Source organism: Oculina patagonica, chromosome 4, assembly GCF_052425735.1.
Source record: "Oculina patagonica isolate OP01 chromosome 4, crgOcupat, whole genome shotgun sequence".
In the NCBI taxonomy this organism is placed as follows: Eukaryota; Metazoa; Cnidaria; class Anthozoa; order Scleractinia; family Oculinidae; genus Oculina; species Oculina patagonica.
In genome coordinates, this window is record NC_135761.1 from 35219238 (window position 1) to 35233464 (window position 14227).

Sequence of the window (14227 nt, forward strand, 5' to 3'; positions counted from 1 at the left end):
AAGTAGAATTTGCTAACTGCATTCGGCTTCAGGCTGAAACCTTTGGTTCCTGCTGACGTTTGAGTGTCTTTGTTGACGGTTTCCTCACACGTCTGATCAACAGGTATTCTCCCGAAAGGCTATATGATGCTTCGAAAGCTTTGGTGAAGGAATGTTACGCATCATTTACAAGTCATCACTTGACAACTTTCTAAATAGAAGTCCTGGCGTAATATATTTTTAGCAAGCAGGCGTAGCAGCGCTACATGTATTTATAAGTCTCATTAAAAGGAGGTGAAAAGAAATTTATAGTGAATTCGTTTGCTTTCAAGAATGTAGTCCGCTATTTTAAAAGTTTGGCCAAAACTACGTCTTTGTCTTGAATGTAAAAAAATATATATTTTTTTGGACTGAAGCTGCAGTCTAGCAAGCTGATGTTGTCAACACCTACGTTGATGTGGATCAATTTTCGTCTCTAGCGGTAGAATAAATTATGTTTTGCGGCGCGCGGACTCGCTAGGCAAAAAAAATTCAGGTATGCAATATGGACATTGATCAAATCAGTGATCATTCGAATTCTAGCGAAGTTGCATTAAAATGGTGATTTACAGCGGTGTGCACGGGCGCCATCATTAAGAAGCTTTAAGATATTGCCAAATCTTTCATATGGTACTTGCATACGAAAAGAGAATTGTTCTGTCGGCAGTAGAAAAGGTTTGTTGTGCCTGTTATAAAAAAGCAACTGTATAAGGTTGTATGCGGCTCTTCAGAATGTTGTGTTTCGATCAGATTGGCTTTTCACATCGATGGACCGGATTGAATACACTGTGTCCAGGTAAGTCTGTTCCGTGCTTTGTTTTCAACGTAGTCAAACAAGTGATGCGGGTCAAAATCGAAAATATGGATTGTTGCGAGAATTGTTCTACTCTGACTAATTATTATTCGGTTCTTTCTAATACACGTTTTTGTGCTGCAATTTCCTAATTATATGATCAGTAGTCGATAGCGTATTTATCGTACGCGTTTTCCGGTTCCCTTTCACATTTGAGCAGGTCGCCAATGCAGTTAGGTAAGGAAGCTTCATGCTGTCCCTTCAATACGGCTGAAAATTGTATTTTTGCAGACATTTTATCAGGATATCTCTTCTCAATTCTTGCAGAGCAAAAACTCTTCACTTTGCGGAAAGTTCCGAAAAAGCAATCACTCACAGAAAGGCTCGAATTTAATGTCCCATTGTTTGATAATGAAGTGTCATTTTTACACCTCAATTTCGTGAAAAAAGCACGTGGATCGACCGGAAATTGGTATCCCAATACGCGGTGTTCCTGGTGTTATAAGCTGATCAGATACAGTAGTACTGGACTGACAAAGAAGTTTACTTGAGAGTTATTTTGACGCAATGGCAGACGTTATGGAGACTGAAGAGGTCAGCCTGCCAGTGAAGGTATTATTATAGAAGTGTCTATGGTTCATTTAAGAAGATGACTGAAGAAACTTCATATAATTTCCAGTTGAACGCGCTCTCGGTTTTTTCACTAATTCATTTTCGTTGCAATCCAGGTAGAAATCTCTCTTCCAAGGAATAAGATGTCGAAGCTTAACGAATTCCTTGTGAAGCATGGAGGAACACTCATCTCTGACATCAGTTCAGTTCAAGCGCAAAACACTGGCGGAAAACAACTGTTGAACGTATTGCGAATCTTAGTGAATCCATGAAAATGATTTAGGCATACATATTTCATTGCAATCAATAAGTAGTTTTATTCTTCTACTGTCTTACAGATTCCCCAAACGGCGGGCAGAGCAATTTAAGCGCATCGCCTGGCTCTGCATTAGACACAGCAGAAATTAACCAACAAGCACTGCGCCTTTTGCGAGACAACAAAATTCCAATCGCGCAGTTTGCTGCGAACGTGTTGGAAAGATCCCAGGGTAGAGGATCCGAAATTCTAAACAAACCTAAGATGTTTGAGCAATTATCGGAGGAGGGAAGAGAGCCCTACCGAAGGATCAAGAACTGGTTGCAGCAAGAAGATCCCATAGCGGATCTGAGGGGGAAAATCAAAGGTACATGAATCACTTATCTGACTTATGAATACGTGTAAAATCAATTCGCAAGACATATTTCCGGACTTTCCGTTGCTTGCTCAATCCATATGCCCGACTGTCATTATTCAATTACGTCGTTCCTGACGTTTTCCTTATTCTTCGCTTTGCATATAAATTAATACATGTTCAACTAAATTTAACTAGTTTTGTTTTGTTTTTTTTTGCTTACAGGGAAAAGGAAAAGGGCAGGTTCTACCACTACAAACACAAGAACTAAATTTTCGCATTTGCAGAAAATGGCCCTTGAGGCCCTCTTCAAAGAAAGTAGATACTCTCTTAAGGAGTGATCAAAGAATTTGCTAAGTTGAACAACCTTGACGGGGCAACCGTCAAGGTTTGGTTCAACAACAAAAGGCAGCAAGATGCTGGGGAACCAAATACAAATGGAAATAGGCCTTCTGACTCTTAACACATGTTCTTGTAAGCTGTATAAGATAAACCTGGAGACATTTAACAAGTTGTTTTTATTTTGTTCTTATACGCCAAATATGGTTTTCAGCCACGAAATGATATCGATGAGTAATGAATGAAATCAATGACTAATCGATGCAATCGATGACTAATCGATGAACAAAAATTTTGTGGCCTATCGATTAGTCATCGATTACTCATTGATCATCGCCAATAATCAATGACTAATCAACTGATTACCCATTGATTACCTATTGATTACTCATTGATTTCATTGATGTCATTGATGTCATCGATTAGTTGTGCCTGGCAGATAATATTCTGTGAGAAAGCTGGAAGTACCATCACTATTTTAGTCTTAAATGGTGGGGTGTTCTTGATTAGTATTATAGAAGTGTTAACTTTTTAATAGTTGTTAAGACTAGGGTAGAGCAAATCGATAAGTTGGAGAAATATGTCCTTCCACATTTATTTATTATGTTTGTTAAGACTGTTACGTTTTGCTATGTAGATTTGGAAATAAAAAATATACAGTTTTTTAATACACCTGTTTTGTAAGTGATTGTTTCACCGCTTTTCAAGTACTGACAAGCTTACTGTGCTTGTCATATATTTTTTGGACTTTTAAATCACAACCTAATGAGTCAGTTTACACCGTGGGTAGGTAATTAACAGGAGTGCTCAGTGGAGCCGATATGCACAAAAGCCGCTCCTCAGGCAGCACGATGCTGGCTGGAAAGTATCATATCTTGGATATATATTTGGCTGGGAATTCGGTGGGAATTATTGCTGGCTGGCGATTTTTTTAACCAAAGCTATTGTTGGCTGGAAAATGACAGGATACGCCCACTTCCTGGCTCACACCCCGGCCTTCATACGCAGTTTGCGGAAACTTGTTTGCGTCTACAGTATTCTCACTAAAAGGTCATAAGGAGGCTAACCCGGCCGGGTCTGCACGTCAAATGTTTGACAGTTGGGCGTAATCTACAGGGCACTAACAATAGACAGTATTTACCTGTCTATTGTTAGTGCCCTGTAGATTACGCCCAACTGTCAAACATTTGACGTGCAGACCCGGCCAGGTTAGCCTCCTTATGACCTTTTAGTGAGACAAGCATCCGTCTTTTCAATACACCGGTATATCCAGAAAGAGTGGCAGAAATAACTTAAAGATAGACCTTGGAAGTTTCTATCTAAGATTTGCTTTTTTGAGCCTAATCTACGAATCAAACTCTGAAACGGTAAGCACCTACTTACTTTCGGCTAATGGAATTGTAGGAATACTTGTGAGCGGTGCGGCTGAGCGTTGGCGGACTCGAACGGTGTTCTGAACCACACTAAAATATAACACTTCCGATTTTTCTCAGATCAAGTGGACCTGGAAACTCAGTACTGTAACAGTGAGTGGAAAAAGGACCGGAACGTTGCAGGGTAAGAAAGAAATTATTTAAACTTGGCTCAAAATAGTCTCCGTAGCTGGTATTTTCACAATTTGTGGTGCGCGCGCGTCAGTAGACATTGTAATTAGTGAAGCGGGCCTTTAAGGTTCATTGCTGGTTTTTTTTTTTTCGCGGCTTCACCGCTGGCTATTTTAGCTTGCGCTCTTCCTAACAAAAGGCCAGCTACGCTGGTTACGTATGCAAGGCTTCTTAATGTTTCACCACTGCTCTAAAACCGGGATCTACATTCCCGCGTTGCGCGATCGAGCTGCAGGACTAACTGATCATGCCAGTTCTAGCTAGTTATGAAAGGGAGCCTTTTTCTTTCTGTTCACAGCCAGCGATCACATACAGAACTTAATTGCAGTTTTCCATTCTTAGCTGTGCGATTCGTTATTTATGGTACGTTTTATTTTTTCAAAGAACGTGAATTAGCAAGGCAAATAGGGTGAAACGAATCTCCCTGATCATTTGCAACATGCGTAGAATATGATACCGGCGGTAAAACATTTTGGTTTCTGGCCATTGCAAATGTATGTGCTTGCGAGCCCACTGGTATTCCCTGATTACTACAAACTGATCCAAATTTCTTCAGAGGTTTTCATGTGTAGCGTTTGCTTATCAACACAATAGATTCTTTTATTTTACTCGAAGCTCTGGTCTTTTCCCGGCAATTACCAAATTATCCGCTTCTTCTAACCGTCTCTGACTAGTGAAATAGGATATATAAGTTATTGCCGGAGCACTGATTGTGTGTTTTTGATATTATTTTAGCTAGTCATAGTCGTGAAAGTATGGAAAATGCAGAAAATTGCTTGGACTGTGTGCGAACTACTTTTACAAGGAAAAACAAGTGTCTGTTTGTTGTCTTTACGACCGGAAATTCGTGCAAAAAGGCTTCAGAGGTTGTGTTTTCACTAGAACAATTTTTGCTAGATAAAGTTGGAAAAGTCCGGAAATACAGTGAAAACACTTTGTCTAGTGTTAAGCGAGTTAAAAATGCAAACTGTTTTCAAAAGGAAAAACAGAGGGTTTTCTCGCCTTTTCTACAGGAAATTCATGCAGAGTTATACTACCTCGCAAGATGGTTTAACTTGTCCTGACAAATACCGCAGCCAATTGTATTGCGTGTAGTGACAGATGCCTGCCAAATGATCTGCCAAATATTATTTGCTAGACGCTCTCCCCATGGTTCAGTTTGCAAAACAAAACTTTTTAAACGGCAAACGAGCTCAAAAAAAAATCCCGTTTCTTTCGATTTACAATTCCACCGGCTCCGTTACCTTTCCTTTTTCACGGCACCAGTGTCGTGCGCTTTCGGCGAGGATTGTTCAATGTTGTTTTGCTGCTGGATCAACAGCATATCGTCGCATACTCCTCATTTGTATAGACGTTTACTGCATCCTATAAAAGAGAGTCCTTCTCCTTCGCGTAAATTTTGCACGAGAAGTCATTAAAAGCGCTTCATCTCCCGTATTTTCTGACTGTTGCGCGCTTTTGTAATTTGAATCTTCTGAGATAGTGGCTTAAATTTTCACAGTGAAAACAGTTGTCACGTTTAACTAGTTAATGTCGGTCTGTAAACAAACACCTAGAAAGAATGTTCAGTTAGTTGATCGGCCAAGTGAAAACACAACCAGAATACCGTAACCAATCGTGACAGTTGCCGCAGTCAAATAGTCAGGAAACTCAAACGAACCCCTCTCTGCCGTATTTTTTTCGGCTAATCAAATATTGCCGCTTTTCAAAATCGTCAACGACATATCAAAATTGATTTTTTTTTTCGATAAGGTTTCCACTTGTCTTTTTTTTGCATATGAAAGAATTTGAGTTGGATTTCTTTAGGTTTTGAATATAAATTAGGGAATAGTTTAAATATTTTCAGGAATTTTCCCTGTGTTTTCAGTTATTCTGTTTTGATTACCTCGGTTTTTAAGCTTTTAAAATGGTAAAAAAATAGTCTTGCATTTTAACGTACAGTTTGCTTTTAAATCGATGTCTCTCAAATTTTCGTATCTCGTTACAAAATGCCCTAGTTTTACAGAGCAAAGACAGCAAACTCGGCGTGAGTAATTTTTTTTGGCGAGCGATTGCAGGCATTAATATTATGTGACACTTCCTCAGTTCCAATTTTAAATGCACAGCGAACGTTTTAACCTGCGATCAGGCGTTCTGTTGACCCTTCTGCCGCGAGAAAAGTAACGCCTGATCGGAGGTTAGCGTTGTTTTCGCTTTGTAAACCAAAGTATAATGACAGATACATCCGGTTTCAGTTAGGTAGTTGCGACGTGTTACATATTACAGTAACTAGGTTTCCCGTACTGGCACTGGCGTAACTACAAATTCCCATGCAACTTTATACCAAGACACGAATATGGGTGAGCAAGGTAGAACCCAACATGTAGAAGTAAAAATTAAGGAAAAACCGGACGCCGTACCAGGAGAACGCATTCGCGCTGTTGGCATGTGCTTTTACAAGCCTGTTATCGACCTTGTTCCTGGGAATGTCTACCAATTGTGCCGAAACCCTCAAAATCCACGTGATTCTTCGTGTATAGAAATTAAAGATGGATCGCGCGTTAGAGCCACCTTAAACAGAGATATATCTCAACTACTTTCCTCGTACTTGGATACAAATACGGTTGAAGAGCCGACCTGGTGAGTATCCTTTTTCGTTGCTCGTAAATTCTGGAATGTTTTAGCACCAAGTGAACACAACGAATTATGATCTAAGATTCCTTTTCTTTCGTTTTGTTTAGCTTGGTTCTGGACGATGCACGGTGGAGTCGTGGAGACTCAAGAAGACCTGCCAGGGCACACAAGGTTTCCATTTCAATCCGCGTGAGTTCCACGAAGCTGTGCCTTATTCTAGATAATTTCAAATTATATGACTTGACAGTGGTCCAGAAATAGACATTTGCTTTAATATTTGAAACATCTGTGACGCGTTTGAGATAACAGATCCTTCAAACAAATATAAACTGTAACTTCCAAACGACATTTTTTTCACAATATAGAACAAATCTGCCAGTCAGGGAAAATGCTTTGTGGGTGTTAAACCAGATTATTTTTATTATTCGCTTTATAAAACAATGCGTTAGCAGTTAGAGGGACCATGGAGAACATCGAAGGCTGGTTTTCGTTTCTTACTATCACCAGCAATTCGGAAGTTATTATTGTTTTGTTAAACTGAAAAGAAGTTGCTGTGATCAATCTGTAGAAAATCTATGTGATTTCGTTTGCAAAAATAAATTCAACGCTTTATACTACATTTTTTTAAATTGTTTTGACATGTCACCTTTTGACTTATTGTTACCAAGTGTAAAACCACGGAATTAACGGGACTCGAGGGACAAAAGATTGTGGTTCGAGCCTCAGCGAACTTTGAGATCAGTAACCTGCTAGCAGGCTCTTTTGTTTAGGGGGAACGCGAGTCTTGGATCGAAAGTGGCGAATCAGATAAATCGGGAGAGAATCGGTCCACTAGAAGGTCACCGCAGCGATCTGAATGGTTCATATGTACACATTCCATGACCAACACAAAAACCAACCAGCTCCACTAGTATAACCACAACACATTTCTTAAATTCACGCAAAATTCCGTCTGCGAGTGACGAAGGAGCGTTCCGAAGCGAAACCAAATCATGTTTCCCACCAAAAGCAAGAGGTATCAATGATCAGGGGGCGGTCCTTCTTTGAGCACGTGTCTTTACTAACTGGTGTCGTTTCTGGACTTTTTGTTTGTGATCACTGACTAGCAGCAGGTCAACAATCTCCGACTAAAACTCTCATGCTTGTTGCCGTTTCCCAGGCTCAAAAGAGCAGATTTGTTTTCTTCGAGCCAAAGAAGTGTTTTTACAACGATTTCAGATAGGGAAAATTGCTCCCATTTATTGACAATGAATAACCTGCGATCTGGCGTTCTTTTTTTCTCGGCGGGAGAAAAGAGAAAAAAGGAACGCCCCCAATTAAAGTATCTGTCAACGGGAACGTCAGCGATACTATCAGATAAACGATGTTCTTTGCTGGCGGAAATTCGATTGTCTTTTGTTTCATTCACGCGTGAAACTTAAGCAAATAACTCGAGTCGGATTTTATTCAATTAATTTTGACGTGTAAAGATGTAGAAGATTGTTTCAATTTTTTAAAGCACGCAATTTAAAAAGTTCTTTGACTCAAGAAAATCAGAAAATCGGGCAGCTCAGAAAAAAAAAATTGAACTTGCTTCGTAGTATTAACAAACTACGGTATGCTACAGGAGACCAATTCTTTTTTCATCTTTGAGTGTTCAAAAAATCGATCTCCAAATCCAGCTCAACAGGCCTGAATACTGGTCTCTACCCCAAAAATAGATATGTTACGCATATGTATGCTGCACCTTAGTAACGCTTGTTTGCAAATCCACAGCGCGACTGGGGCGTGGTCGTCATCTCAAATCTCAGAAGTAAAACATTTCATACGCATTTCTACCAGTAAATATTACTTTAGGCTGCAGTCATTTATGATATTTGCGACAGAACACCAATAACAGCAAACGCTTATTCAAATGTCTGCGTGCGTCGATTTCCGTTTGCATGTCAGTTTTTTTAGGAGAAATCGGCTTTGATTGGCCGCAGATATAAATAATTCACCGACGTGTTTTTGGTTAGGTAAAATATTGGCGCCCTGCAAGTTGGAAAAGTCCTTGGAGCGTGACATACCTAAACCGCGCGTCGAAGGACTTTGATAAATACCGCAGCCAATCGCATTGCGTGTAGTGACAGATGCCTGCCAGACGCTCTTTCCATGGTTCAGTTTGCAAAACAAAACTTTTTAAACGGCAAACGAGCTCAAAAATTCTGTCCACTCTTTCGATTTACAATTTCACCAGCTCTGTTGTTAACATTTTCCAGTTTGTCGGCCAAGACCTTTTCAATTTCACGGCGCCGGCGTCTTGAGCTTACGGCGAGGATTGTTCAATCATGTTCTTTTGCTGCTGGATCAACAGCATATCATCGCACACTCCTCATTTGTAGAGACGTTTACTGCATCCTATAAAAGAGAGTCCTATTCCTTCGCATAAATATTGCATGAGAGGTCATTAAAAGCGCTTCGTCTCCCGTATTTTCTGACTGTTGCGCGCTTTTGTAATTTGAATCTTCTGAGTTAGCGGCATAAATTTTCACAGTGAAAACAGTTGTCACGTTTAACTAGTTAATGTCGGTCTGTAAACAAACACCTAACCTGAAATCATACCCTCCCTCCCTCCCTACTGCTGCAGGGGAAGGAGGGCATGATACATTTGCTTGTCGAAAGTCATGTAAAAAAACCAGATTCTGGTTTTTTGTCTGATTGGTCGAGAAACAATACTCAATGGAGTGGTGTGGACTGATTGGTTGTCGTATCTCAAAGAGACTTCCGGTCAGAAGCTGGTAATGGCAAAGACGAGTCACGTTTACTGCAAGGACGAGTTCTTTTCGACGTTAGCTGAAGCCCTAACAGATTTCAAGTGTAACTCTCTGAAGGCAGAACAAATAGAGTGAGCGACAATGCGTAATTTGGTTCCGTGAAGTGGTTTTGATGTTCTTCGAAAACAATATTCCAGAGATGTTGGAATGTTTACAAAAGCGACCGATGCTATCTGCCGTAAAACAGCTCTTGTCGGTGAATTCCTTTTTTTTTGTGTGTGTAAGCTGAAATAAAGGGACGGCATCTAGTACAACTGATAAATATATGTTCGCAAGCGCCATCTCACCCAGCTACTAAAAGCATTTTTATCTCAACACGGCGAAGTTTAAATACAGGCTGTACATGTACAATTTTTTTTGCAGACGTTTTTCACGCCTTGTGGAAATCCGAGTCTCGAATTTGCCGCCAACTACAAAGAGTGGTTTGACAGTTCGACGACACATTAGTTTATGTAAATTAGGGGGCGGCTGGCGGCCGGTTAAATAAATGTATCAGGCGTTCTTTTTTTCCCTCTCGCTTTCGTAAAAAGAAAAAAGAACGCCTGATCGCAGGTTAACAAACACCTAGAAAGAATGTTTAGCTAGTTAACAAACAAGCTCAAAAAAGTCGGCGATTCATAACAAAGCGTTTCACGGCTTGCGTCGCGCTTTGTGATTTAATTTCGCTAACTGATACAATTTAAACATCTCTGCATGCAGCTACTGTCATGTTTGTTTGCATTTTGCTAAGCTTCTCCTAGTGAATTGACACCTCACAAAGTGCAAAATGCAAATTTCGCTTCATTCCTTTTTGCCGTCGCCTCACAAAAGCGGCCAAGGTACCGGTCGGCGAAATGTTGTTTATTTTGCAAAAATATCTTATCATCAGCCCTGTTCTTCAAGTGCGACAGGGAGTTTTAATTTCCTTCCGAATTTTGTCAAACTGAAACAAATTTGACAATAGAAACTGTATTAGTATCGTGTCAAGATCACACACGTTAGAATGGAGCAATAGCCGCCGAGCCTGAATTTACAGTGTCAATAGATTTCTTTTGTGACGTAATAACCACCGCGGTTAACAACTCGGTATTTTTAATAAAAACTTTGTTTTCAATGTTTTTACTCTAAATTGTGGGAAATTGCGCTGATGACATTATTGCTTTCAGTAATTCTTTAGTTCATTGTTTATGTAAAAATTGTTCAATAATAGTAAATACATATTACTTTGGATGAGTGTGTACTTCAGGACCGTGATATTTGTAAGAAGACTGCTTTGAAACATATCCGCGGCGTGACTTTGCCAGACTGTTCAATGCTCGCAAAACATCTTCATACAGGTTGGCTTGTGGTGACGTTTTTTTGACTTCTGTAACTGTGTTTGTGAATGTCAAATGTCGATTATATTGAGTATTAAGTATACAGCTAGTATCCCCGAGCATTTCAACCGTACGCAACCCACCGGGCAATGACTACACCATAACACCGAGAACACCATGCCCTACTTTTTATGATACGCGTGTGGGTTATTTAACATCTCCTGTGACTTCTGTAAAGACCTCTAAAAACATCAGCGAGGTTGACTTCTCTCAGTTTAGATCTTGCAAAACATCAGCGATGTCTCTGTGACTTCTGTTCAGATCTTGCAAAACATCAGTGATGTCTTTGTGACTTCTGTTTAGATCTTGCAAAACATCAGCGATGTCTTTGTGACTTCCGTTTAGATCTTGCAAAACATCAGTGATGTCTTTGTGACTTCTGTTTATTTTTGGTCTTTGTGACTTCTGTTTATTTAGATCTTGCAAAACATCAGTGATGTCTTTGTGACTTCTGTTTATTTTTGGTCTTTGTGACTTCTGTTTATTTAGATCTTGCAAAACATCAGTGATGTCTTTGTGACTTCTGTTTATTTAGATCTTGCAAAACATCAGTGATGTCTTTGTGACTTCTGTTTAGATCTTGCAAAACATTGGCGATGTCTTTGTGACTTCCGCTTAGATCTTGCAAAACATCAGCGATGTCTTTGTGACTTCTGTTCAGATCTTGCAAAACATTGGCGATGTCTTTGTGACTTCTGTTTAGATCTTGCAAAACATCGTCAATGTCTTTTTAACTAGCTTCTGTTTAGATCCTGGAAAACATTTTTGGTTGGTTGGTGTTTGTTGTTAGATAAGGTTGTGCGAAATAATTTTTTAGATCTTGCAAAACATCAGTGATGTCTCTGTGACTTCTGTTTATTCAGATCTTGCAAAACATCAGTGATGTCTCTGTGACTTCTGTTTATTCAGATCTTGCAAAACATCAGCGATGTCTTTGTGACTTCTGTTTAGATCTTGCAAAACATCAGCGATGTCTTTGTGACTTCTGTTTAGATCTTGCAAAACATCAGTGATGTCTTTGTGACTTCTGTTTATTTTTGGTCTTTGTGACTTCTGTTTAGATCTTGCAAAACATCAGTGATGTCTTTGTGACTTCTGTTTAGATCTTGCAAAACATTGGCGATGTCTTTGAGACTTTCGCTTAGATCTTGCAAAACATCAGCAATGTCTTTGTGACTTCTGTTCAGATCTTGCAAAACATTGGCGATGTCTTTGTGACTTCTGTTTAGATCTTGCAAAACATCGCCAATGTCTTTTTAACTAGCTTCTGTTTAGATCCTGGAAAACATTTTTGGTTGGTTGGTGTTTGTTGTTAGATAAGGTTGTGCGAAATAATTTTTAAGATTGATGTAATATTTTTAAGAAGGGAAGTGATACGCTTATAGGTTTCCATTATCCGATGGTTATTTTTTTAAATTACAGGTTTATCTTTGAAACATCCTTCATCTGACTTGGAATACGAAACTATAGAGTTATCGGTTTTACGTGTTTGAAATAAGGTAAGAAAAATTAATTTAATATTCCTTGCAAGGTAGCCCATAGTAAACTGAGAAAAATCGAAAGTGGTTTGCGCAAAGGTTCTTTTTCTGACATTATTTTTGTCATTTTTTTACAGTTTTAACTTTGAATCAAGCAGCAATTTACCTGGAACGTAAAGCTGAATTTTGAGTATTGGAGAGAGTACAGTGGATACAAGGTAAGAATAGTTAGTAAACTTCTCTTTGCATGGTAGCCCATAGAAATCAAAACATGATGCCCATATACTAGGTGTCTTTTCCGATAGAAAATTGATTTAAATCAATGGAAAGTGATGCCCATATAGGTTCCTTTTTAATAGTTTTTTTTTTTTTGGTTTCCTTTTTAACAGATTTAACTTCGAATTAAACATCAACTAACCTGAAACGCAAAGCTACAGATGTTGGTATTGAAGGATGCACATTAGATACAAGGTAAAAAAAGTTTATTAAAAGTGATTATAAAAAGGAAATTGATGCATGCATAGGTGCCTTGACGATGGAAAAGGATACGTGTATTTTTGGATACTGACGATTTCACTTCGTTACAGGTTTATTCTGAAATCACCTTCAGCTACCCTGGAAAGCGAGGCGAGCGTTGTTGGTTTTAAGGACAGTATACTGGAGGTATGGTTAGATAAAATCATGAAACATTTCATACGTTTCTTCCATGGTAGCCCATATAAAGAAAAAAGGAAATTGATGGGTGCAAAGTTGCATTTGCTGATTGTAATTTTCTTTTCTCCATAACAGGCCTATCCTTGATTCAAGCTTGAACTAACTGGTATGCGAAGCTAGAGTTAATGGTACCAAAGGCGGTATACTGGATATAAGGTAACAAAAGTGAAGTAACATTTCTTCCATTGTAGCCGATAAAAAACAGGTCCATGTTCTGCACCATTAATACTTATTTTTTTGTCTTTCCGGGGTACATGTCAATTCTATAAGCTGAAGTGTGTTTTTTAGATTTTGGCCACCGACAAATGTCGTATCAGAACACTGAATGGGAATCTACCTCTGTTTCTATGAGAACGCATGCCTAATTGCAACTTAACAAACTGAATGGGTTTCTTTATGACCGAATAGCTATCGGAAATTCCTCGGAAATCTGCAGCAATCCCCTAACAATTTTCGAATCGCATCAATAACCTTCAGAAATCACCCATTACAAGTTTATTGAATATATATTTATATAAAAAAGAATAAATGGAACGCTAAGAGATTTATCTTCTAGCTTCGAAATAGATTTGAGAACCTTAAGAACCTTAAGATAAATTGGATGTCTCCAAGCACTTACGTCAAAAGTGACTATATTTGGCACTCTCTGTGATCTGTAAAGTTTCATTCTAGATACAGCCTTTAGAAATGGAATGAGAAATCTGACATTTCGCCATTTATTCACCACTGAAAGTAAAACAATTTGATTGGCATGCCACTTGTACAGTTGCTAGTTATACAAATGTAGTTAAACTTTTTATTACAGTACGTGACCATGGAAGAGACAATCGTTTCCTGGCTAAATGTAAATTACGAAACTGGAAAAGACACAGATTTTATCCCTAAAGAAAGCTTATGGGATGAATTTGTCAATGAAAGAGTAGTCAACTTCAGCAGAGAAGAGTTTTTCACGCGTCTCGAGCGATGTATAGGTCAAAGTTCATTGAAGGGAATCAAGTCAACGCGCTGTAAAGGCAAAAGAAATGGCTACAAAGGCTTGCGAAAGAAACAGGGGCGAAACGAAGTACAAAGTTGTCACAGTGATTTCAATAGTAAGAAAAGAAACAAGGAAGAGAGTAGCAAAAGTAGAGGGGATGATGCTGAGGTTCCACCAGATGATAAATTAGAAGACAGTCAGTTCTCTTCAGAAAAAATGCGTGGGGTCTGTCAAGAAAACGCACATAAGGAAGAAGCTGGTACCTAAGAGAATAGCAGGCAAGATGGCAAGAAAGAAAGTAGCGTAGTTACACGGGATA

General features: G+C 39.0%; 1 protein-coding gene and 1 long non-coding RNA gene across 2 annotated transcripts; both read left to right on the forward strand.

Annotated features, from left to right (window-relative positions):
• The first annotated feature begins 750 nt into the window (after positions 1 to 750).
• LOC144648372 (one cut domain family member 2-like) lies at positions 751 to 2772 on the forward strand. The gene is made up of 3 exons (XM_078507954.1): positions 751 to 814; positions 1762 to 2046; positions 2260 to 2772. The coding sequence occupies exons 1-3, from the start codon at positions 751 to 753 to the stop codon at positions 2373 to 2375; spliced, it is 465 nt and encodes a 154-aa protein (XP_078364080.1). The 3' UTR covers positions 2376 to 2772.
• A 1041-nt stretch (positions 2773 to 3813) lies between these two features.
• On the forward strand, positions 3814 to 13088 carry LOC144648996 (uncharacterized). The gene is made up of 6 exons (XR_013569810.1): positions 3814 to 3930; positions 12163 to 12239; positions 12356 to 12436; positions 12608 to 12689; positions 12806 to 12881; positions 13008 to 13088. It is a non-coding gene; the product is annotated as an uncharacterized LOC144648996 (long non-coding RNA).
• Positions 13089 to 14227: the final 1139 nt, after the last annotated feature.